The following is a 24,120-nucleotide window of genomic DNA, read 5'->3' as shown; positions in this document are numbered from 1 at the left end:
TGTTTCTTCCTCCTCACTGAGCAGTGGGCCTACCCTGTCCTTGGTCTTCCTCTTGCTTCTAAAGTATTGATAAAAAGTCTTCTTGTTTCCCTTTATTCCTGTAGCTAGTTTGAGATCATTTTGTGCCTTTCCCTTTCTAATCTTGCCGCTGCATTCCTGTGTTGTTTGCCTATATTCATCCTTTGTAATCTGTCCTATTTTCCATTTTTTATATGATTCCTTTTTATTTTTTAGATCATGCAAGATCTCGTGGTTAAGCCAGGGTGGTCTTTTGCCACATTTTCTATCTTTCCTACCCAGCGGAATAGCTTGCGTTTGGTCCTTTAGTAGTGTCCTTTTGAAAAACTGCCAACTCTCCTCAGTTGTTTTTCCGCCTCAGTTTTGATTCCCATGGGACCTTACCTATCAGCTCTCTGAGCTTACCAAAATCCACCTTCTTGAAATCCGTTGTCTCTATTTTGCTGTACTCCCTTCTACCCTTTCTTAGAATTGTGAACTCTATGATTTCATGATCACTTTCGCCCTAGCTGCCTTCTACTTTCAAATTCTCAACGAGTTCCTCCCTATTTGTTAAAATCAAGTCTAGAACAGCTTCCCCTCAGTAGCTTTTTCAACCTTCTGAAATCAAAAGTTGTCTGCAATGCAGTCCAAGAACTTATTGGATGGTCTGTGCCTCGCTGTGTTATTTTCCCAACATATATCTGGATAGTTGAAGTCCCCCATCACCAACAAATCTTGGGCTTTGGATGATTTTGTTAGTTGTTTAAAAAAAGCCTCATCCACCTCTTCCACCTGGTTAGGTAGCCTGTAGTAGACTCCTAGCATGACATCACCCTTGTCAAGATCTGTTTCTTGAGTGGTAACAGCTAATTTAAACCCCATCATTTTATATGCATGGTGGGATTATGTTTTCCAATTTGCATTACATTGCATTTATCAACATTGAATTTCATCTGCCATTTTGTTGCCCAATCACCCAGTTTTGTGAGATCCCTTTGTAACTCTTTGCAGTCTGCTTTGGACTTAATTATCCTGAGTAATTTTGTATCATCTGCAAATGTTGCCACCTCACTGTTTACCCCTTTTCCCAGATCATTTATGAATATGTTGAACAACACTGGCCCAGTACAGATCTCTGGGAGACACCACTATTTATGTCTCTCCATTCTGAAAACTGACCATTTACGGTATTTCTAATTCTATTTACCACTTCACAACATACACTAAAAATGGAAATAGTGTGAAGCACTAGCTATTGGAAATGAAAGTGGGGAACGAGTGTAGTGCTTGGCCTGTGGTACAGTGCCATATGTTACAACTTCATATGCTAAACAGCTAGAGAAATTACATTGTTTATTGAATTGTGTCCTCCATCACACAGCGTATATTGGTTAGGCAGCAAAATGAAATGAACAGTAAGATATATGTGTGATACCCACTGATGCTGAGCTTAGTTTTTAATGAAAATATAATACAGTATTTAATCCTAACAGACTATCATAGTTGTTCAATAACTGTATAGTGCTTTATAGCAAAAGGCAAAAACTGTAACTTAGTGGATCAATGATATATAACGGCATTAAAGTTTATTTTTCCTACACAGTGTAGTAGAACCAAAATTTATAAGGTACCGTGTAAACACTTAAACTAATCACAATAGAGCCCCGTGAAATTTCTGCTGCCTTCTGTCTATGGGCCCAATCCTGCTACAACAGTAACCAGTGGGAATCTTTCCATTTGATTTGTGCCAGTATGAGAGCAGAACTGGTTCAACTGCTGATATTCTAAGTTCTCCAGTGCTGTACTGAAGCGACTGTATACTACTGTCCCCATTGGGTATGTGTGTGTGTGTGTGCGCGTGCAACAGGTTTTGCAATCAGTCATGATCTGGTATGAGAGAAACCACTGTAGCTGCTCAGAAATTTTCCAATAGAATGATTTTCCAATGGATAGTGCCGTTTCCACAAAATCAGCATTTTCCTCAGGAATATTAAAATGAAAGCTCCAGCTTTCCAGCTTCTTGGCAGTTCATCTGGAGGGCTGACTGGGAAACCAGGATCCCATGGCTTCCAGGTTGCATCACAGCCCCTCTGGCAGGCTCCAAAACTCACCAGCCTATCCTGCCCCATGTTCCATCGGCTACTCAAAGAACTGGGTGGCTAGCTCCTCAGCTGAGTAGCTCCCATGGTTGCCCTGCTCCTGAGCTGGTTGCCTCCCCAGGCAGCTGGCTCCTGAGGAGCCAGGCAGACAGTCAGTAACCTCAAAAATTCTGTTTTGGTTTGCCCCAAATGGTATTTTTCTGGAAGTTCCTTCCTGATTCATACAGAAAAAAATTCAAAATCTTTCACAGGAAGGGATTTCAATTTTCTGGCCAGCTCTAGAAACCATAGCTTGAGTATTACCAAAGTGGTGTCTGGTTATATATCATATTTAGGGTGCTAATAGCTTCACTATTTATAGGCAAGCATTGAAATAGCTGGTGAGTTCATAATTACATCTGCTACTACCCAGAAGGGGCATTATCATTTTATATCACTTCTAGAAGCGTAGCTTCCAGAAGGTTGTGCTTTTAAAAGTGATGAAACAATTCTACCCAGCCCCACGACTAAATTTCTGGGAGAGCCAATACAATGATTGAACTATATGTGACTTGTTTTAACCATCAAAATATCTGTGTTACTGTCAGCTTTATCTCATTTCTCCACTTCTCCTGGTACGTATTCTTTAATTTAATGTCAAATCCAATACTACTGCTGGCGGTCAACTATTTTAATTTTGGTGATGCTAGTCAGTTCAGACTGGGGGTCTATTATTGCCTTTATTATCATACTGATTTTAAATAAAAGCTATTATCCAGTTTCTGTTTACATTGTGCATCCACAGTTTGGCCTGTGCTGAAAATTATTTGGTTTTGAAACAGTAGCTATTAATAGTAAATGTCTGTAATAATCAATATCTCCCTCCATCTAAAATCCACTGGAAAACATTTCCATAGTTACAAATGATAGAGATGCGGATTGCAAAATCTTTTGCTGAAAATTCTATATAGCAAACAATAAAAAATTAGCATAGAGAACTATGCTGATAAGAGCACTTTGATTTCATTTCCCAGTTGTTCCACTGCTACATTTTATATAAATAACAATTAGCATCTGAGTTGTTTTAAGTCACTTGAAAAATACAATCTGTTGTATTCATACATTTTTTAAAAGATAGATCCTTCCAAGTCTGTCTAGTTATAATCTGTTTTTAATGAGGAATAACATCTTATTAAACAGGAGACAAGATAATTGGTTTCTTCCCCTTATTATCCAAAGAGAGAGAGAGCACAAGGATCAGTATATATGAGAGATGCATAGAAATATCTCTCAGTAATTTCAGTAATCTGGTAATTATTTCTGGGTCATCTGTTATATCTTAATTGTGGCTACCCATTACAGTAAGAACAAGAGAATCAGCAAGTAGAGTCATATTTCTTTAACAAATACTTTTCTTTATTCTTCCTTGTCTATACAGTCATTCCCAGCACAGCACTGCAACGCGTCCACCCACAATGAGCTTACAACGAACCATTTCTCTGGAAGGGTAAGGCTGTTCTCTGTCTCTTGAGCTGCTTAATATGGAAGCTGGGTTTCTCTGTCTCTCTCTGTCTCTCTCTCTCTCTCTCCATCTATACACTGACATTTACCAGATTGAAGGGGAAAAAAATCTCTCTGACCCAGTACTAATACCAGATGAAATACACAAATTCTTCATGTTGGAAGGTATGGCACTCCCCTTCTGTGACCTCCAGGAGGGATCTACTGTTAAATGGGGTTTAGATTGCAAGAACAAACCTACTGTGCATTTTTGGAATTGGTTCATGGTGGAGCAGAAGGTTGATGGATGCCTTTCCCTCTCAGCCACCCAAACTCAGTCAACAGGACTTTAAGGGAGGCAACATGGGGTTTTATTGCAGATCCCTTGGCCCAGTCACAGGTGCAAATATCCCCAGTAGCATTAAAATGCTTCCTTTTCCCATGGTGGCTGAGATTTATGGCTGCAGGGGAACCAGCGAGGTGGAGTGTCGAGACTGTTGGAACCAGGCGCCAATGTGTAAATGCAAATAGCGTTGCTGTGGAGGGCAAAGGTCTTCTGTAGCTTTCCTGAAATCCTTGAAGCTCTTGGAGGATCTGCAGAAAAAATTAACATTAGGAAAAGAATTGGTGAAAGCACTGATATGCAACAGAAAAGTACAATTGTGTGGTGGTTTTACTGAGGAGCTTTGAACCCATCAAGCTGGAGTGGATACGACAGTGGCAGTATCCACTTCCCAAAGTGTAAGTTGACAAGAACGTTTCTGAGTTCCCTGCATGCATATTTTAATTATTATTATTGATAATCATGTTTATCACAGTAGTGCCTACTGACCAAGATCTGGAGCCCTTTGTGGTAGGCATTGTACAGACACAGAGTAGCAGACAGTCCTTGTCTTGATAAAATAATCTCATAGATAAAACAAAAACAGAGTAAACAATGTGATGGCAGCAAATAGCACATTAGCTCCAAGGGGTTTATTTGTTTTGGTTTATTGGCAGGTGAGATATGGTGTAGTTATCAGGGATTGCTGGGGGTTGGTTTACATTTTTGTGTGTGGTCCATTTGATGTTTTCTCTCATTGCTTTGTTTTTACCAGTGTGCTATAGAGATTAATTTGAACTCCATTGCTGCAGTGAAAAATTGCATAGAAGAAAAAGCTCATTCATTTATTTTAAAATTCAGTGAAGCTTAATTAAAGACCTTGTGACTTACTAAATATAGCGAGCATCAAGTTCAGTATTTCTGATGGACATATCCTAATTAACACTCAGGACACTTAATCTGTCATGGAAGTAATCTGAGTGCCATCACTTGAGTTCACTTTACATGTAAAAACAGAAAAATATTTCACACTAATCATGGAAATTCTTACTGATATCTGATTCTAATCCATGTTAGCCATATTACTGTATGGGTGAGTTTCTTTCAGTGTAGCAAATTATGCCCAAAACTGAATACACTAATTCTGGAGATAGAACAAGAGCTGTTTGATATAGAAAAATTATCCGATGCTTGTGTGTGTGAGTGATTTTAATTGTAAAAATGCAAATCTGCATATACAGATGGCTAAATTTTCATAAAACTAATGAGGGGGAAGATGATTCATCCACAACCAAAGTCACCTGCTTTCATGTCTTTAATAGTATCAGGACAACTGACAGTTGTATGGAGTGCTTGGATTTTGGTTGCACTGGCTTCTTTCAGAGGGCTAGTATTAATTTTAGTTTTGATTCTCCCCTCTGATTCATTGTGTGTAAAATTCCATTACTGCAAAAAAGGCCTAGAGCAAAAAAGTATAACATGACCCAATAAGCAAGCAATGCCTGTCCTTTTTTTTTTTTTTTTTCTTTTTACTTTCAGAATTGAGTCGATGTCAGACTATCAGAGCTAGGGAAACGTCCTCCTCTTGTTCTCCCATTCACTAACACTTCCTTCCCCATACCATGCATACCAAATCTAAATTTATTTTGGATTTAGATACAAAACAATGCGCTAATTGGTGTTGGGTTGGGGGAAGACTCCTCGATACTAGGCCCTGGGCTGGATCAAGGTAATCTGGGACCCTACATACAACAGGATACAGAGTTTGCAGTAGCTTCACCCCACAATTAGAGTGACAGTGGCTGAGCCCCTCTCAGAGAGGTGGAGGTAGCAGAATGGACTCCCTTCTCCTGTCCAAGCTTTTTGTATGGCTGATACAGCGGAATTTGCAATTGGCTGAAAGTTCATGCAGATAGACTGATACTAATTTCCAAACCACAACAATGAATATAAGAATGTAAGAATATAAGAATGGCCCTACTGGGTCAGACCAAAGGTCCATCTAGCCCAGTATCCTGTCTTCCAACAGTGGCCAATGCCAGGTGCTTCACAGGGAATGAACAGAACAGATAATCATCAGTGATCCATCCCTTGTTCCCCATTCCCAGTTTCTGGCAAACAGAAGCTAGAGACACCATCCCTACTCATGCTGGCTAATAGCCATAGATGTATCTATCATCCATGAACTTATCTAGTTCTTTTCTGAACCCTGTTATAGTCTTGGCCTTCACAACATCCTCTGGCAAAGAGTTCCACAGGTTGACTGTGCGACTATGTAAAATATGAATGCGAGGAATAAACAGGAAGACCTGGAATTATTAGTACATAAGCTAAATCATGACTTAACTGGCATCAAAGAGACATGGTGGGATCCATCTCATGACTGGACTGGAATTGGTATAGAGGGGTTTAGCTTGTTTAGGAAGGAAAGGCAGGGGGAAAAAGGAGGCAATGATGCATTGTATATCAAGATATATATAATTGTTGAGAGGTCCAGAAGGAGGTGAGATGCAGACTAGCTGAAAATATTTGGGTGAAAACAATAGGGGGAAAACAGGGAAATGTCATAGGCGGGGTTTACTACAGGCCACCAAATCAGGAGTAGGAGGTGGATGAGGCATTTCTAAAACAAATCACAGAAATATCCAATACACAAGACTCCTTAATCATGGGAGACTTTAACTACCCAGACATCAGTTGGATAAGTAACACAGCAAAACACAAAATGTCCAGTAAATTCTTGGAATATATAAGTGATACCAGCTGTAAAGGAAGTACCCAGGGGACAGCCATTGTAGATTGTAGATTTGATTCTGACCAACAGGGAGGAATTGGTTGTGAATCTGAAGGATGAAGGCAATTTGGGTGGAAGTGATCATGACATGATAGATTTCATGATTCTAAGGAAAGGAAGGAATGAGAATAGCAAAATAAGGACAATAAACTTCAAAAAATCAGACTTTAACAAACTCAGAGAACTGCTAGGTAAGATTCAAGGGAAAAAGGAGTGCAGGAGAGCTGTCAGTTTCCCAGAGACAATATTAAAGCTGTAAGAGCAAACTATCCTGATGCAAAGGAAAGGTAAGAAGAATAGTAATAGGCCTATTCAGGCCAAAGAGTCTGTATCAAGAGCTCTTTACCTGAAAATCAAAAAGTAATCTTACAAAAAGTTGAAATATGGGGAAATTACTAAGGAGGAGTACAAAATAATAACACAAGCATGTAGGGACAAAATAAGAAAGGCTAAGGCACAAAATTATTTACATCTGGCAAAACTTGCAAACATATCACCACTGTTACAATGATCAACATCCCCCACAGCACACCTTTCAAGATCCATGGATCCTACGCATGCCTATCACAATATACAGTATACCTCATCCATCCGGTGCACTAAATGCCCCAATAACAACTATGTGAGTGAAACCAGATAACCACTACACTCTTGGATGAACTCATACAGGAAAATGATAAAAGACCCTATCACTTGTGGGTGAACACCTTTCACAAAGCGATCACTCTATATCTGACCTATCAGTCCTCATCCTCAAAGGAAACCTGGACAATACTTTCAAAAGACAAGCCTGGGAGCTTAAATTCATAACTCTGCTAGGCGCTAACAATCATGGACTGAACAGAGACACTAGATGTATGTCTTATTACAACAATCTTTAACCCACTAACCCCCTCTTTTTGTCCTATGTCTGCAGAAGTGTTAACAGGCCATTCTACCTTGAATGGTCCCTTAGAATAAGTGCTAGTTACTTATGCTAAACGATATGTTCCACCTTGCATTTAGCTGTGGCTCTCGGAGTACTCTCCCAGGCCTGACGAAGAACTGTGTGTGGTTTGAAAGTTTGTCTCTTACCAACAGAAGTTGGTCCAATAAAAAATATTGCCTCACCCACCTTGTCTCTCTAATCAATTTGTAAGCACCTATATATATATAAGTAATAGTCAAAATAGATTTGTAAAGAACACATCATACCACACCAATTTCCTTCTTTGACAGGGTTACTGGACTAGTGGATGGGAGGATAAAACTGTAAATGTTTTATACCTTCATGTTAGTAAGGCTTTTCTGATACAGACCCACATGACAGTCTCATAAGTAAAATAGGGAGATGTGGTCTAGATGAAATTACTAAAAGGTGCAAAATTGGTTGAAAGACTGTAGTCAGAGTAGTTATTAACCAGTCACTGCCAAACGGGGAGTATGCATCTAATGGATCCCATGTGGGTTTGTCCTGGATCCAGCAATATTTGATATTTTTATTAATAAATTGGATGATGGAATGGAGAGTATGTTTTTAAAATTTGCAGATGATGCCAAGCTGGAAGGGTTTACAAGCACTTTGGAGGTCAGGATTAGAATTCAAAATGACCTTGACAAATTGGAGAAATGGTCTGAAATCAACAAGATGAAATTTTAAAAAGACAAGTGCAAAATTCTGCACTTAGGGAGGAAAAATCAAATGCACAGCTACAAAATGGTAAATAACTGGGTAGGCACTAATACTGCTGAAAAGGATCTGGGGGTTATAGTGGATCACAAATTGAATATGAGTCAACAATGTGATACTGGGCTCGATGGACTTTTGGTCTGACCCCATATGGCCATTCTTAAATTCTTATGTTCATGGTTGTGGTTTGGAAATTAATATCAGTCTGTCTGCATGAACTTTCAGACAATTGCAAAATCCTCTGTATCAGCCATACAAAAAGCTTGGAAAGGAGAAGGGAGGTCCATTCTGCCTCTCTGGGAGGGGCTCAGCCACCGTCACTCTAATTGTGGGGTGAAGCCATTGCAAACCTTGTACCCTGTTGTATGTAGGTATGACTTTATACTGATTTTTATGGTGACTTCATTTTTGAACCCCAAAATACTCAAAACATGGGTAATATGCCCCAAAACATTAAATCAATCTGTCAATCACCCTGTCAGAGTTTCTACTAGAAACCTAGCTTCAACCAATGAGACACCAGCATAACACAAGTTATGTTAAATGATGTGCACATGAAGTACTTTGGCTTAAGTGCATGTAATCATTTTTCTGTCTCTTGGGCAGCCCCACTGACTTTAACATCCTTCTATTTTGTCCTTGTGAGAGGAGTTCAGTCCCCACCAGTGGCCCCTGTTTGCTACTCATAACTTGAAAAATGAAGGTGAGTGGGAAGGAATACTGCTGTATGATTTAAACACCTTATACATCTCACACTGGAGTTTTTCTTTGTGCTTTGAAAGGTGAAGCTGATCTGTTTTCACCACCAAGCCTGACCATTATCTTAAATACTGCTATGTCTGCTGGATTCTGGAAAACTGACCAAATCAGTATGAAGTCATGCATTTGCAATCAAGAAATGCCAAAATAGCAGGAATCAAATGAGTAAGAGTAAAGAACTCATTACAAGCATAATGAATAGATACAGTAGATAAGATGAACTTTCTAAATGTTACACAGTAAATTATTATGGCACAAATGGCTGGACGGTCTAACAGTTTGTATGTCAGAAGCTGTATATTTAATAAAATGGAACCCAAACAGCAAAATAATGATCATTTTCCTATGCTACTTTTTTAGTATATGTTAATGCAACAAGAATGTCCCACACTCAGGGGCGGCTCTAGGCACCAGCAAAGCAAGCACCTGCTTGGGGCAGCCCATTTGCAGGGGCGGCAGGGACAGCATGGGACCTGAGAACCAACAGGGGGCTCTGGGAGCTGTAGTACCTTGCTTAGCTCCCTGCCTATAGAGCCAGCACTGGAGCAGGGAAAGAACTACATTTCCCAGCGTTCCCTTGGCCACTACCAACTGGAAAGGAAGAAGGGGGACCTCATGCCGCAGCATGCTGGGAGTGGAGAGTTGCACTGTGAAGGGTAGGGAGACCATATTTTAACATTCAAAAAACAGGACACTCCACGGGGAGGGAGGGTAGCTCCACCCTGCCACCATCCACTGTAACTTGCTGTAGAAAAAGTAGGATAAAATTGAGCAAGAAATGCTTCCCAGTGATTATTAGGACTGGAATTGTTATTTTCAACAGCCATTGCCTTTTTTTTTGTTTGTTTGTTTAAAAGGAAGACAGTGATATTGCATTGGCAAATTCCCCATAGAAAGAAAGAGTGGAACAAAAAAATAATAAAGGCACCTCAACTTTTCCTCATTTATGGAGGACAGTCTTATAATATGCATCCAGCTATCCTCCAGTCACACAAGCTGAAAATTGTTCCACTTTACTGCAGCTCTGTAACCATATGGGACCCAATCCTGTCTGTGTTCTGTGCACATCTAAAATTCCTGCTGAATGACCCGCCCTGGGAGTGAGTTACCAGTGAGCCAGGGCTGTGGCGGAAGAAGGGTGCAGGTGGTGGGGGGAGAGCCCAGGGCTGGGGCGGCAGGAGGTGTGTGTGTGGGGGGCACTGGTGGGGCGGAAGGGGGAAGCCCAGGGCTGGGGCAGCAGGGGGATGCGGGAGGGAGCCCAGGGCTGGGACGGGGGGTAGCCAAGTTTTTTTTTGCTTGGAGCGGCAAAAAACCTAGAGTCGGCCCTGCCCACACTTTATCAAAACATTTGTCCAGTGTAGGAATGCCACAGTTACAGTGCTGGGCTGCAATAATGAATCTGGCAGCAATTAGTAAGAAGGTGGTTTATCTTGTTTGTATTTTAGTAGTATTCAGAGGTCCCAGTCAATGAAGCTGATGAATTGGAAGAGGAGGGCTGGAGAAAGAGATAACAGTAAAATGAACACATTAAGCAAAACGACCAGCAGGCCCACCTTGCCACCTGCCTAACCGTTGTTAAACTGCAGTGTTTTGTAAGCATCGTAGAAGAGGGATATGAAGGAGAAAGATGGTGGCTTTTCAGCTTTTGATGGGGCGTTCATGTCAGACATAAGGGTGACAAAAAAGAGGAAAGATAATTTAAGGGAGAAGTGAACAAAATGGCGACAGAAACTGGCATTGCCAGTAGAGCAAAGGCAGAGGTTCGTATGGTGAGAAAATACTAGACTGGATAATAGGGGCACTAAATTACAGTAAAACAGAAGTATAGATGATATAAAGGAAACTTTTATACTTAAGTTTGCCTTCATTGGGACTTTGATATTTTTTACATACCTATATATCTATATTTCATGTCAAAGCTGCAACCTTTATAAATTTTAAATTGTTCTCTCATGATGAATGAGATGTTATAAACATCTTACATACTGACACAGTCTCACTTTATCCTGGGTTTCCATGTTAAGGTGAATGTTGTCTCAATTTGAATGACCTTTTTCAGGTCTTTCCTGTGTTGGTCCTCTTTGTCTATCTGAAATAAAAGTGCAAAGTGATTTATTAAAATTTGCTAAAGCAGGAAAATAGGTGAAATAAAATTGGAATTATTATGTCAAAAGGGTTAGCAGTCTGAAATTAACCAGTTGAGGCTATCTGGCCATTGACTCTGTGAAGATAGACCCCTATGCCTGCATGGAGTCCCATTGACCCTGCTTTGAGTAGTGAATAATTTAAGGAAGGCAGTATGATCTAGTGGTTAAGTGCACTAGACTTGGGCACATGAGACTGGGGCTTCTAGTCTTAGGCCTGCCACTGTTTGACCTTGGGCAAGTAATTGTACCTCTCTGTTTTCCCTTTCAATCTTTTCCTGTCTTGTCTATTTAGATTATAAATTCTCTCGGGAAGGGACTGTCACTCACTATGTGCCAGCAACAAAGAATCCTGTGGCACCTTATAGACTAACAGACATTCTGCAGCATGAGCTTTCGTGGGTGAATACCCACTTCTTCAGATGCAAGTCAGATGCAAGAAGTGGGTATTCACCCACGAAAGCTCATGCTGCAGAATGTCTGTTAGTCTATAAGGTGCCACAGGATTCTTTGTTGCTTTTACAGATCCAGACTAACACGGCTACCCCTCTGATACTTGTCACTATGTGCCTGCCACAACAGGACCTTGATTTTGGTTAGGGCCTCTAGGTGTTACTGTGATACAAATAACAATATAATAATTAATCTCCTCATGGGTTTTCTGTGGTGGTCATCACCATAGTATCTGAGTGTCACATATATTAATGGATGGGTCCTCTCAATACCATTGTGAGGTAAGTGAATTATTTACTAACAGGAACTGAGGTACAGGGAGATCAAGCACAAATTTCTCAGAAGTCTCTACTAATTTGGGGGACCTTGTTGATTAATGTCCACCATGCTACACCTAGGTAGGGTTGCCAAACCTACAGGATTGGCCTGGAGTCTCCAGGAATTAAAGATTAATCTTTAATTTAAGATTCTGTCATGTGATGAAATGTCCAGGAATACATCCAACCAAAATTGGCAACCCTAGGCCTAGGGCTTGACTTTTCATAGTTTTTAGTGTTTTTAATACCTCTTTGAATGTTTCAAACACTGTAATTAACTAACTAATCCTCTCAACAGTCCTGAGAGGTAGGTAGATAAGTATTATTACAAGGTACTATTTCAGAGAAAATACTGAAATTGGTGATACACAAAGCATGCAGCCAAATGCACAAAATAAGCAAATTAAAAACAGAGAAGCATTTTTTCCACTTATTTTTTTTTCAGTTACAGTCATCCTTAGAAGTTACTTGTGTTCATAACAGTACATATATCTTGCCATTTTTTTAATCTCTGGTTTTTAATCCATACTTGTTATGAATTTATGTACCTATGATAAGTAAAATTGTGGGGACTCCTAGATTTTTGAGCATCATTCTGTTGGCTACAATAAGAGACTAGTATTATGTTTGCAAGATGGTAGATACAAATCTTGCAGATGGAAGTGTGATTTTTCAAAGTGTTGGTGCCTCTTTAATAGAAAAACAAAAGTAAAAAAAAAAAATTAAAAGAAAACAAGTTTGTCCTGATATTTTATTTGTCTCTTTATACCAAAACCATGACTTACCTGGTAAGAGTGAAAAATTGTTTTGTTATGCAGGGTAAAATTTTTAGAAGCACCCATTGGAATTTATGCTCCTAAATTATTTGGACACTTCTGAAAATTTTCCAGTAGCATTTTATTACTATATACTTATTGCACAATATTCATTTAATAATATCTAGCTCTGCAAATTTGTACAGTGCTTTATAGAACATATACATATGACACATTCCCTGTTGTGAAGACCTAGTCTATCTTTTAGGCTATCAAAATAATCACATTTGTAACTCAGTGGAAGAAACGCTTTGGATCACTTATGAGGATTACAACTCTTTGCTTGGCTATTCCTCCCCATCATGATTTCTGTCTTGTTATGTCTTTGTTTCCTCCCTTTGAGTCTGCTCCTCTCGTCTTTTCCTTCTTTTTCTCTTTTCTTTTCTTTTCTTTGTCGTCTCTCCTATCTACACTCCTTTATCCAATTCTCTCTTTTCAGTCCATTTCCTCCCTCTCTCTCTCTCTCTCTCTCTCTCTCTCTCTCTCTCTTTTTATGCTTCCTTCTCTCAGATTGTGATTTTTTTCTCTTCATTCTCCCTGCCTAATTCATGGTTGGTGTCTCCGCTGCTCTGCTCTATCTGTATTCTGGTACAAAGCAGCAGCAGGGCAGAGAACATACAAAAGTGCTAAGAGGCTGCACTGGCACCTAGAAACACATTTTCAGCCTCAATTATCTACAAAAATATTTAAATGTCTATCTAACTGAAAAGAGAGAGAGGGGGGAATGTATTTCAAAAACATTGAAAAAACAGTGTCTGAGCTTTTGTGTGCCTTTACAATAGCTGGATAGCCCCATCTAGTGTCTGAATCTAGTAAGATTTTTAAAAATCAGTCCATTACTTGAAATTACTATCCCTTGCTTTGCTTTGGTGGTTGTGTTTCTGCAGGCAAACAGAACTTTCTACTCGGCTTGTTTACTATAAGAAAACTTACGATTTCTAAACTACTGTTTATTATTTCCATTCATTAAAAATCCATTAAGCTTATTGTATATTTACCAGCACAATATCCTCTTGACTTGTTTCACTCTTTGAGGATCTCCATTACTTAATATAAAGCAAATACCTGCATGTCACTCAGTTCTATTTGAATTTTGTTCTTATAAAATATTAATAGAAGAGAGGGAGAGAAGTTTTCCTATTGTCGTTTTCCAGATGTTCTCCCAGTCCCCCTTGGACCATGACAACTGAAGCTCCTGTTCCTAGTTATCTTTAATCATCATTTCAAAAGAAGATAACTCTAAATTGAGCAATTTATATGCCAGATGAATAGCTAAATATGTCAGAAGCCAACCTTTAGTCCCTCCGTATTTAACTCTTTCTTTGGAATTCAACTAAAGTGTTGTTAGACTAGTCCCTTCCCACGTTATTAGCAACAGACAATCTCAAACACATATTAAAACATAATACCTACTTGGTGCCTGGAATGTGGTCTAATGGTTAAAGCATAGAACTGAATTTAAGGTTTAAGGTTCAGTTTCCAGTTCTGTGACCAGCTCATTTGTGTATTTATTTATTTAACCTTGGGCAAGTGGCCCAGTCTTCTTCTGCCTCAGTTTATCTACTTCCAGGGAGTTGCTGTGAGGTTTAATTTGTTATTGTTATAAAAGTGCTTTGCTGTCCTCAGATAAAAGACAATGTGTAGGTGCCATGTATTGTTATTTACTAAATCCATAATATCTACCAATTACTTGTGATATCTGAAAACTGGTTCGTGTCCTTCATTTCCCATGATTTTTCCGATATCAATATTACCAGTGAATTTCCCCAAAGTAAAGTGCGTTATTATTGAGCCCTTCTCTGCGAGATGCACTGAAATGGAACAAAATGGATTGCGCGAAAGACTGGGAGCCAAGAACTCCTGTGTTCTAATCACAGCTCCTGACATTTTACCCATCACTGTTTGAGCTTCCTCAGAAGATAATCACCCAAGAACAAAATGTGAATTGTGCTGTCAAGAGGCCAGAATTACAAAACCGTGCTGTCAGGGTTTCAGTCATAAAGCTGCTGACTTGGTCAGATGGTATTGATTATTAACAGAGCCAACTCTTTGTCAAACTGTATAGCTTAGTAGCCAGTAAATACCCAGCTGCATTGACCTGTTTTGGCTATAGTATTGGGTGTTCATGTTTGGATCCCTAAGCTGCCTGTCATATACAGTAATACTAAACTGAACAGGGACTATGAGTCTGATTTCTCACCTGGATGCTGTATAGAAATGTTTGTTCAGCTTTACTGCATTTTTTCAATGTTAAATGTCCAAGTAAATAATAATACCTAGCTCTTATATAGTGCTTTTCATCAGTAGATCTCTAAGTGCTTTACAAAGGAAGTAAACATCATTATTCCTGTTTTACAGATTGGGAAACTGAGGCACAGAGAGTTGAAATAAGTTGCCCATGATAACCAAGTAGGACCAGAGTTAGAGTTGAGACTAGAGCGCTGGTCTTCCGAGGCCTAATCCAGTGTGCTAGCCATTAGCCAACACTACCTGTATAAATACTTGATTTCTCAATCCATTTAAACCCAGAAGACCTGAATTATATTAAATCTGACCTTCACATGCCCATGGTAATTCTAAATTCATTGCTATGTAACAAATGAGTGGCAGCCACCCAAGAGAGAAAACCTTTATCTTCTTGTTTGTTAGAAATACTTGACCTTTAGTATATAAACAATCCAATCCCCAGGATATACAAAAACTGAACAATATATAGCTTTTCCCAGAGCTCTATTTTGTGACCTGTTCTCTTACTACCCAGTATAAAGAAAGAGATGGAAATTGGGAGGCCACGTAGAGCATGATTAATATCTCCCAGTAAGGGTTCAGTTTCCTTTATACAATAACCTTACAAAAATGCTCCTTTGTTTTTGTCTGTTTTTAAAAATCAAACACAAGAATCAATCAGCAGGGAGACAGTTTACTTGAAAATTATCATGAGACTAAGGTCACAATCTGAGTGTCAGTAATGGGCCTTTACTCAGGCAAACACCCACTAATTTCAATAGGAGTTCATTTGTAAAGACTGAGGCCCTGATTCTGCAGTCACATCAACACCTAAGTAACATGACTCACTGAAGTAGTCCCATTGACTCCAATGGAATTACACACATGAGTAAAGCTAAGCACATATTTCAGTGTTTGCGGGACTAGGGACAAATTGTAGCCTTCATGCTTTGAACCGGTGGTTTTGGTATATTAGGATCTGAAAATGTTTGAGGACCAATCAGGTAGTAGATTAAGTATATTAGGAGGTTTTGGAAGGAGATGCTTCCATACACTTTTACAAATTTAGTTGTCCACAGGATTGAAAATTTGTTTCTATTGCAGTACATTGAAAAGCATATCACAATTCTAGCCCTAAATTTAGTTTAGCAGCTAGTACAAGGGAGCAAGTGATTACATGAGGATGAACAAATGCAGCAGGCTTTAGGCAAGCTACAGTGTGGACAGTATTTTCAGTGACTAACTTGCTACTGTGTTGCAGGCAGCCTTTAGGATTAATGTTTAGATTAGGTGAATCATAGAGCGACTGGACAGCTCAGAGGACTGTTAAAGGGATTTAGAGCCTTTTACCTGCACACACTATACCTGTTCAGTGGTGTGACAGGGTGTACCTGACCCTCTGAGACCCCCTGCTGGAGGCCTGGTGATCCTGCCACACCCCACCCCAGAAAAGGGCAGTGGAGAGGGACCTCGAAGCTGCCTACAATGGCTGTGTCGGACACAGCCAATCAGGGCCCAGCAGGCTAGTATAACAAGAGCGGCAGGGCCAGAGTGGGAGCAGTTCCTTGCTGGAGCTGGAGGAGTATGGAGGATGTGCTTGGCTAGCTGAGGGAGCCACAGGACCTCAGACACAAGTGCTGGCAGAAGCTGGAGGGAGTGAGAAGGAACCCTGGGCTGGATTCTGGGACTCAACCAGGACAAGGCTCTGAGGTAAGGGTGAAGAAGGGGTGGGGCTGTGGGGAAGTGGCCCAGGGAATCAGAGCAGCAGCATAGCTTAGATAAAGGGTCATGGCAGATGGCTGCTATCTACAGTGTCCCTGGGATGGGACCCAGAGTAGTGGGTGGGGCTGGGCCCCTTTGTCCCCCATTAGTCACTGGGGGAAGTGGCCTGGACTTAGAGGCACCCCAGAAGAGGAACTGAACCCTTTAGTGGCCCAGCAGCAGAGATGAGGCCTGAAAGGCCCAGAGAGGGTGAAGACATTGCCTCCAGGAGGGAAGCCATGGAGTACGGCTCGATACTAGGACTGAGACCATTGATAGACTACGGGACTAATTGAGAACCTAAGCTACGGGAGTGAAAGTGGAGGCTCACACACACTTGACCAGGAGTCACTCATGAGAGATGAGTACACCCTATCAGAGGTGGTAAACAGAGAACGTCAATTTCCAGAAAGCAACTACTTCTTTCATAGAAGGAGTTAGTTGGGGGATTTGATGCTTCATTTCCCCTTTTATATCCTACAATATTGCTGATGTAATATCAAGAAAATACATTTTAAAAAGTCACCAATTAGGCTTGGGAATCCCTACAAGTGCATTCTACAGTTTTAGGAGATATTGTATCTGAATAGGAGGTAGGAGATCTCTGAAATAGATATTTTGATCCTTTATAAATCAGAGGCTCTGAAACCGTGGTTCACTGCCATCTGGGGAGAAGTGGCTGATCACACGGTGTTTTCAATTGAGAGAAATTGGACAGATGGGGAAGAGCAAAAGTAGACAGTGGGTAAAATTTTCAAAGCGCCTAAGTGCCTTTGAAGTCCCCTCTGAGAAGGGACTTAGGCTGTGAAATTACTAAGATGCTTTTGAAAATGTTATCCAATGTGATTAACATTTTTCATAAAGAGCAAGACACGTATTGCACTGAAGACAGATTTTGCCTCTCGAGGTTAGGGAGTCACAGATGGGAGGGGAGGTTATTCACAAAATAATCTCTCCACTAAAATATGAACCACACTGTGGAACAATTTCAGAACTCACGTAAGGTTGTTCCAAAGCCCCAAGAGCCTGAAGCTTTTATGAAAATGTATTATCATCCATAAACTGGATGCACTGTATTTGTTGTAGATAATATTGGGTACAACTATCCGGAAGATACATTTTATTTTTCAATCAAATGTTAGGTAGACTGTTAGTTAGGAATGGAGTTCTGGACTGGGAAATAGGAGACATAGGTTCTAGTTCTGACTCTGGCCTGCTGTGTGTCATTTCACTGCACTGTGCCTCAGTTTCCCCATCTGTAAAATAGGGATAATGATAGTAACCTCCTTTGTAAAGTGCTCTGAGCTCTACTCATTACTATTGATCATATAATTTTGAGTAACTTTTGAAAACAGTAAAAATACCCATGGTGCCCTTGGGTGATAAAGCAGTTATGTGTGCCCACAGATGTGTATTCCTGACAAGGTTAAACCAGACTTTCTTGTAAGATTCTCTGCTTTGAACTTGGTGATATAAAACACTGATGTTACTTGATCCAGCTAGGGCAGAGTTGGAAGAGCTTTCCTTTGTATCTACTGTTTTTTTTCTCTGTTTGTTTTTAAGGTTTTTTTTAGCATGACCCAGAGCATAAAAGACGACCCACTATAAAAATGTAGATTGTTTGTTTACCAATGCTATATATGGTATTGGTGTAAATAAATGTGTCAAATGCCTTAAAATGTCTTATCACAGAAATCCACCATTTAACTTAGTTAAATCCATTACAATGGGGTAAATTAATAGGTAGAAATGTTCAGTTGTCTTGAAAAAATAAAAAATAGGACACTATGCATGTTCCCCAATGAATACACCTATCTCATTTATCAAATGGTTTTATTAGGTAGTAGCCTGCTATTTTGTCTTAAAGAAAAAGTAATGTGACAGAGATGCTAAGTGGTGCATATACACTATCTGAATGGGTAAACAAAGCCATTTTGTTTCTATACAGAGAGCCTCGGAAAGTCATCCTTCACAAAGGCTCCACAGGACTTGGTTTTAACATTGTGGGAGGAGAAGATGGGGAAGGCATTTTCATATCCTTCATCCTAGCAGGTGGTCCAGCGGATCTCAGTGGAGAGCTGCAGAGAGGAGATCAACTTTTATCTGTAAGTATCTGTCATTTTTGCTGGCCAATTACTAGTTCTTGTTGGTTGTCTTTTCATGTGTTGGGAAAACATAACCTTGGCTTTTCATTCAATGTTTCACCCATAGAACAAAAGGCTGGACCCCCTTCCCAGCCCCAAATAGTACCTGGAAGGGATTAAAATGTTTGGAAGATTGTTTCATTCAGTAGACCACATGACATACCTCACCATGTATTATGAACAGCGTATGTTGTAAAAGATTTAGTAGCATTTCTTTGGGAAGGCCTGCATAACACACTCAGGGTTTTGCCACAATAGAGTCATATAGTCATTCCAAATTCACGCTGTAAAGCTTTAGATCACATTGTGCTTGTGCACGTGTGAATGTATATCCATCTTTATATAACATAGTATATAAAACTAATAACCCTGCAGTCCCATGGATTGGGAAGATGATAGACATGAGTGGACAAGATTTTCAAACCAGCTCAATGCCCCTTTAGACACCCAGGCTTTGTCTACATTACAAGCTAGGGGTGTGATTCCATTGCTTGGTGTACACACACTTGTTCCAGCTCTCATCAAGCTAGCATGAGTATAAATAGCAGTTTAGCTACAGCAGCATCGGTATTGGCAGCAAAGACATGGGTTAGCTGTCCAGACTACAAACCATCCCGTACCCCAGGACTTGACACGGCTAAGCTGTGCCCTCTGTTGCCATTACCTGTGCCACGACGGCTATGCTGCTATTTATACTCATGCTAGCTTGTTGTGAGTGTATGTATATGGGAGTAGGGGAAATCACACCCCTAGCTCACCGTTTAGATGTAGTCTCAAATAAGGGCCCAACTTTCAAAAGCTTATTATGACACTTATGGCCAGATGTTCAAATAAAGCTCAGCGTATCAAGGTGCGAAGTTGTTCTGAAAATCTATCCAAGCATGTAAAATGAGCTGCTGGGTGCTGGACACGTTTGGAAGCCTGGCCCTTATTTAGGTTCTAAAATAGAACTGAGCTCTTTTGAAAACCTGCCCACTTATTCTGAAATTCTGGCCGCAGTTGTGGGTGTTGAACACTCTGTGTAGCCATTTATAGTTTGCTCATCTGTGCTGCTTGAACTGGGATTGCCACACCAAGGGCTTAAAATTGCATGTTTGTTTGTGACAATATAATGTAATCTTATAGAATATTATGTTGTCACTTTGTGAACATTTTAGCTAAATTTTTTGAAAGTGTTGAAGAGATTTGGGACCCTAAATCTTACTGGTGATCAATGGGACTCAGTTCCTAAGTCACTTAGATCCTTTAAGCTTTTTTAACCAATAGTCAATAATACAATTTTTATTTTATGATTTATACAGTGGGTCAAATTTGCCCTCAGATAGGTGTGTGCATCTTTTTCAGAGGGTAGGCTGGTATATTTTAGTACTATGCTGTGGCTGTTTTTCTAAAGTTGTGAGTGGCATCCTACAAAGGCACTTTTCATCCTTCATTGTTTGAATGAGCTAATGTGCAGCTGCCTGTGAGTGCTCAGAGTGGGAAAAAAGAGCGGGTACCTTGTAACATCTGTTCCTTGCAAGCTACAAAGACAACTTTTGTTATTCACAGTTTAACACTGTGTCTGGTTGATTAACAGCACTTTATTATACACTGTCTGTTTTTTGGCCAGCTCAGCTCCATGAGTACAGATCAGCATCTTCTCAGAAAAGATCGCTTGGCTAGCAGTGTCCTTTTCCTTCCCTGTTATTCCACTCTTTAACATGCTCATGTGAGTGCAACTATAGAAAGGCCTAGTAATCAAATCTTTTACATTGAGTATCATAATGTGCTTTCTTTCTCCTTCATGCACTTCTTCCAAACAGGATAGACAGAGGCAGAGAGAGCTTCTATCTTTTCTTTTTCCTCCTTTGAGGGAAGAAGTATTGGGATTTGGCAGTCTAGACTACGAGCGCCATCTAGTGTATGTTGAGCTAATTAGCAAATTTCCAATATAAGAAAAGGTTCAGCTACATCGTGTTCATTATTTCTGTGCTGTAATGAATTCAATGGTAGCTGTGCAATTAATTTTCAGTTTTTTAATGGATAAAAGATTTTGTAGCCTTAGGCTATATTTTGCATACATAGTCTCATTAGCATCTTTATAGTTCTCTTTCATGTATATATTGACAGTGTGCAATTAAGAAATAGAGGGTTTATGTTTCAAGGTGTGCACAATAATTGAACATATGATTGGAGTGTTCTGCACAAAGAGGATTTTAAATCACAGTCAAACTTTCCATTTGTATCCTCCTAGAATAGTTGATCATATGGTATAATAAAGATATACTGTGCGATCCCAGGACCTGATTTTATGTAAATCTAAAATTTTATTTGGCCCTCATCACTATGGTGAGCCTGTAAGGGTGATTGATCTATCTCACATACTTTATACAGCCTCATTACAGTAGTACCTGAGTATGGTACTTTATCGTCTTAAATTTAAACTCGCAGTACCCCTGTGAGGGCATATGGAGAACTGAGGCACAGACAAAGTGACTAGCCCAAGATCACCCAAGAAGCCGGTGGCAGAGTGGGGAATTTAACTCAGGTCTCTAGAGTTCCAGGCTAGCTCCCTAATCACTGAAGCATCTTTCCTCTCAGTTTTGTCAGTGCGATTTTTCTGGACTTCAGTGGGAATACCATGCAAACCATTCTAGCAAAATCTAGTTAGAGCTAGCAGGTATAGGAATCTTTGTTCCTTTATTACTTGTGTGAATTTGTAATAGATGATAAAAAGGAGCAGGGCCAGCCTTTGTGGAGAGCTGACATATCCTGTTGGTACCAGGCAAATGAATTTTGAACAATTAAAGGGAGATCATCTTGAACATACCATGATTATGATTTATAGGCAGATAGTGCTTGTTGTACAGAAGGATCCCAAATGCTTTGCAAATTATTATATAATGTCATGTTGTGTATAAATGAAGACTGTTTTATCCAGTTGGAACTGCCGGGGGATTTAAATAGTCAAAATGTAATTATCCAACTTGGAACTAGGCCAGGGTGTGATATTCTGCAGGGTGAGGACAGTGGAAGCTATTTGATTGTTTATTGACCTGAAGTGGTCATAACGTTACGCTTCATCATCGCATCGATTGAAAAAATGTAACCTTCTTTCAGTAAGTAGGTTGATTTTTGGTTCCTTAGGGTTTTTTCAGTGTCTCTTTTTTCTTTTGGATCTCTTATCTGTTCATGTTGTCTAAACATCTCTGTATGCTCCCTTTTCTGTTTTCTTTGGGGGAAATGGTGTGTTCTTCCCTCAAGTTAGCTAACATGTAGAAAGTAACATGAGGTGAAATCCCAGTGAAGACAGGGCAGTTTGTAGTTTAACACAATTTAGCAGGTCAAGGTAATGGCAATGGGGAAGCCTAGGATTTTACCTTGTGTTATTTACCATGTCTTAGCTAACATCATAAACAAACCCATTCAGTATCTGTCACAGATTCCCACGGGTGTATATTCTGTCCACCAGGAGTCAAGTTCCTGCTACATAATGTATCTTAAAGTTACATTCAGAAGGGAGTTTCAAATACCATATGGTGTTCACAAAACAGAACTGGAATTCATAAGATGACACAGACATCCCCTCCAGCCTGTCACAGGGGATAATAGCACTTCCCTACCTTGTGAGGATAAATGCATTAAAGAGTGTGAGATAGGGGCCATATAAGTATCTAAGGTAGATATGTTGTAGTTTTACAAGCAGTCCTGTTACTGTCAGAAAGACCTAAACAAACTGAAAAAGTATAAAGAAGAAATATTGTTTCTCTAATCTGTTTGTGACAATCATTTTACTTGTATCAAGAGCAGGTGAAAACTTTTAGGCAGATGTGCGAGTGCGCTGACTTTACAATTTGGAAGACATCCACTCTCAATGTAGCTGAGTTTTGCACATGTTGAAAGATTCGTGCAAATTGATAATGATTTCTAGCCTACTGCTCTTTTAGTTTAATGATGCTGGCAAGCCCAGGATACATTTATTTAACCTTCACAAAATTTGCATGTATTTAATACCACTTTGCCATTGAGATTCAGGCTTATTCGTTAGTCATATCTCAACCGGATCATTGTCACAGTTTCTTGGTTGCCCTTCCTGGTTCATCTGTCATGGGTTTCCAGTCTATTTAAATTTTCATGGCACATTTGTTCCATAGCTCTGTATTATCTTGTCACCCTTTGCTGTAATTGCATTGGCTCTCCATGCATCTAAGGATCAGATTTAAATTATTGGTATTAGCTTTTACAGTACTTAACACTTCAGTCCTCTTACATTTACATAGCTTAATTCAAATATGAAAGCAAATAAAACTCATGGTGGGAATATGTAGCTGGATCTCGTTACTAAGATCCTGTTCCAACCATGCGTGCTGCTTCCTTGGCCATATGAGACAAACAGAACTCCTGTAGCATAAGCAACACAAGGTCACAAGTAGGGATTTTAGTCCTCACTGGCTTTAAAAAAAACGGCCATAAACATTTAAATGTTAGTTAAATGTATTTTCTGTTTGGTTAGTTATATTATCTGGGAGCCTTTCCCAGTATGGTCTGTTCACAACTTCTGCATATCGGACACAACTCAGAAAAGTATCTTTGACATTTATATTTATTTTTAAATAGACTTAAATAATAGGCTGTGATGCCGCAGCAGTGGAATTTTTAAATTTGATTTGTGTGTGTTTCACAGCAACCTTGCTCAGAAGCGCCTGTTAAACATATCACCATTGCTTTGGCATTTACTTGGCATACAAGTAGTTGATTTGTTCATTCAGCAGCATGGGATGGAAATTATTACCGAATTAGACTTAATGTATTTCCCCAGGCAATCATAAAGCAAGGCACCGCTGAGTGACTTAGTCTCAAACATAGCTATTATAAATCCATTCCTCCGTACTCAAACCAAGAAAAGTTCTTGCCAAACTGCATAAGCCACTTCCAGAGGTGACCGATATTAGACCATTGGCTGATGAGGGATCCCCCTTTCCCAGTATTCTTAGTTATCACATACACCCCCCTCACAAACACCCTTCCCTATCTGAAGAGGAAAGAAAAATGATTTAAACTAAACGTAACAACCCTGATTTACCGAATGACTGACTAAGTTTGGTTGGCATTTTCTTCAGAGAGGAATGGTGGCCTGCTGAATAGGACCCTAGCCTGGG

At 39.8% G+C, this 24,120-nt stretch overlaps 1 protein-coding gene across 11 annotated transcripts in view; it reads left to right on the top strand.

Annotated features, from left to right (window-relative positions):
* The window catches only part of DLG2 (discs large MAGUK scaffold protein 2), a 1,428,123-nt gene that overhangs the window by 1,099,069 nt on the left and 304,934 nt on the right, over positions 1-24,120 (top strand). For all 11 annotated transcript variants that reach the window (XM_039519930.1, XM_039519931.1, XM_039519937.1 and 8 more), the window contains 2 exons: positions 3,517-3,585; positions 18,787-18,943. In XM_039519930.1, coding sequence (XP_039375864.1) covers positions 3,517-3,585; positions 18,787-18,943 — 226 coding nt within the window. The remainder of the gene's footprint in view (positions 1-3,516; positions 3,586-18,786; positions 18,944-24,120) is intronic.

The sequence above is a fragment of the Mauremys reevesii genome, linkage group 1, assembly GCF_016161935.1.
Source record: "Mauremys reevesii isolate NIE-2019 linkage group 1, ASM1616193v1, whole genome shotgun sequence".
Taxonomy (NCBI): Eukaryota; Metazoa; Chordata; order Testudines; family Geoemydidae; genus Mauremys; species Mauremys reevesii.
The sequence above is the reverse complement of the archived record's forward strand: the minus strand, read 5'-3'. Positions and strand labels throughout refer to the sequence as shown.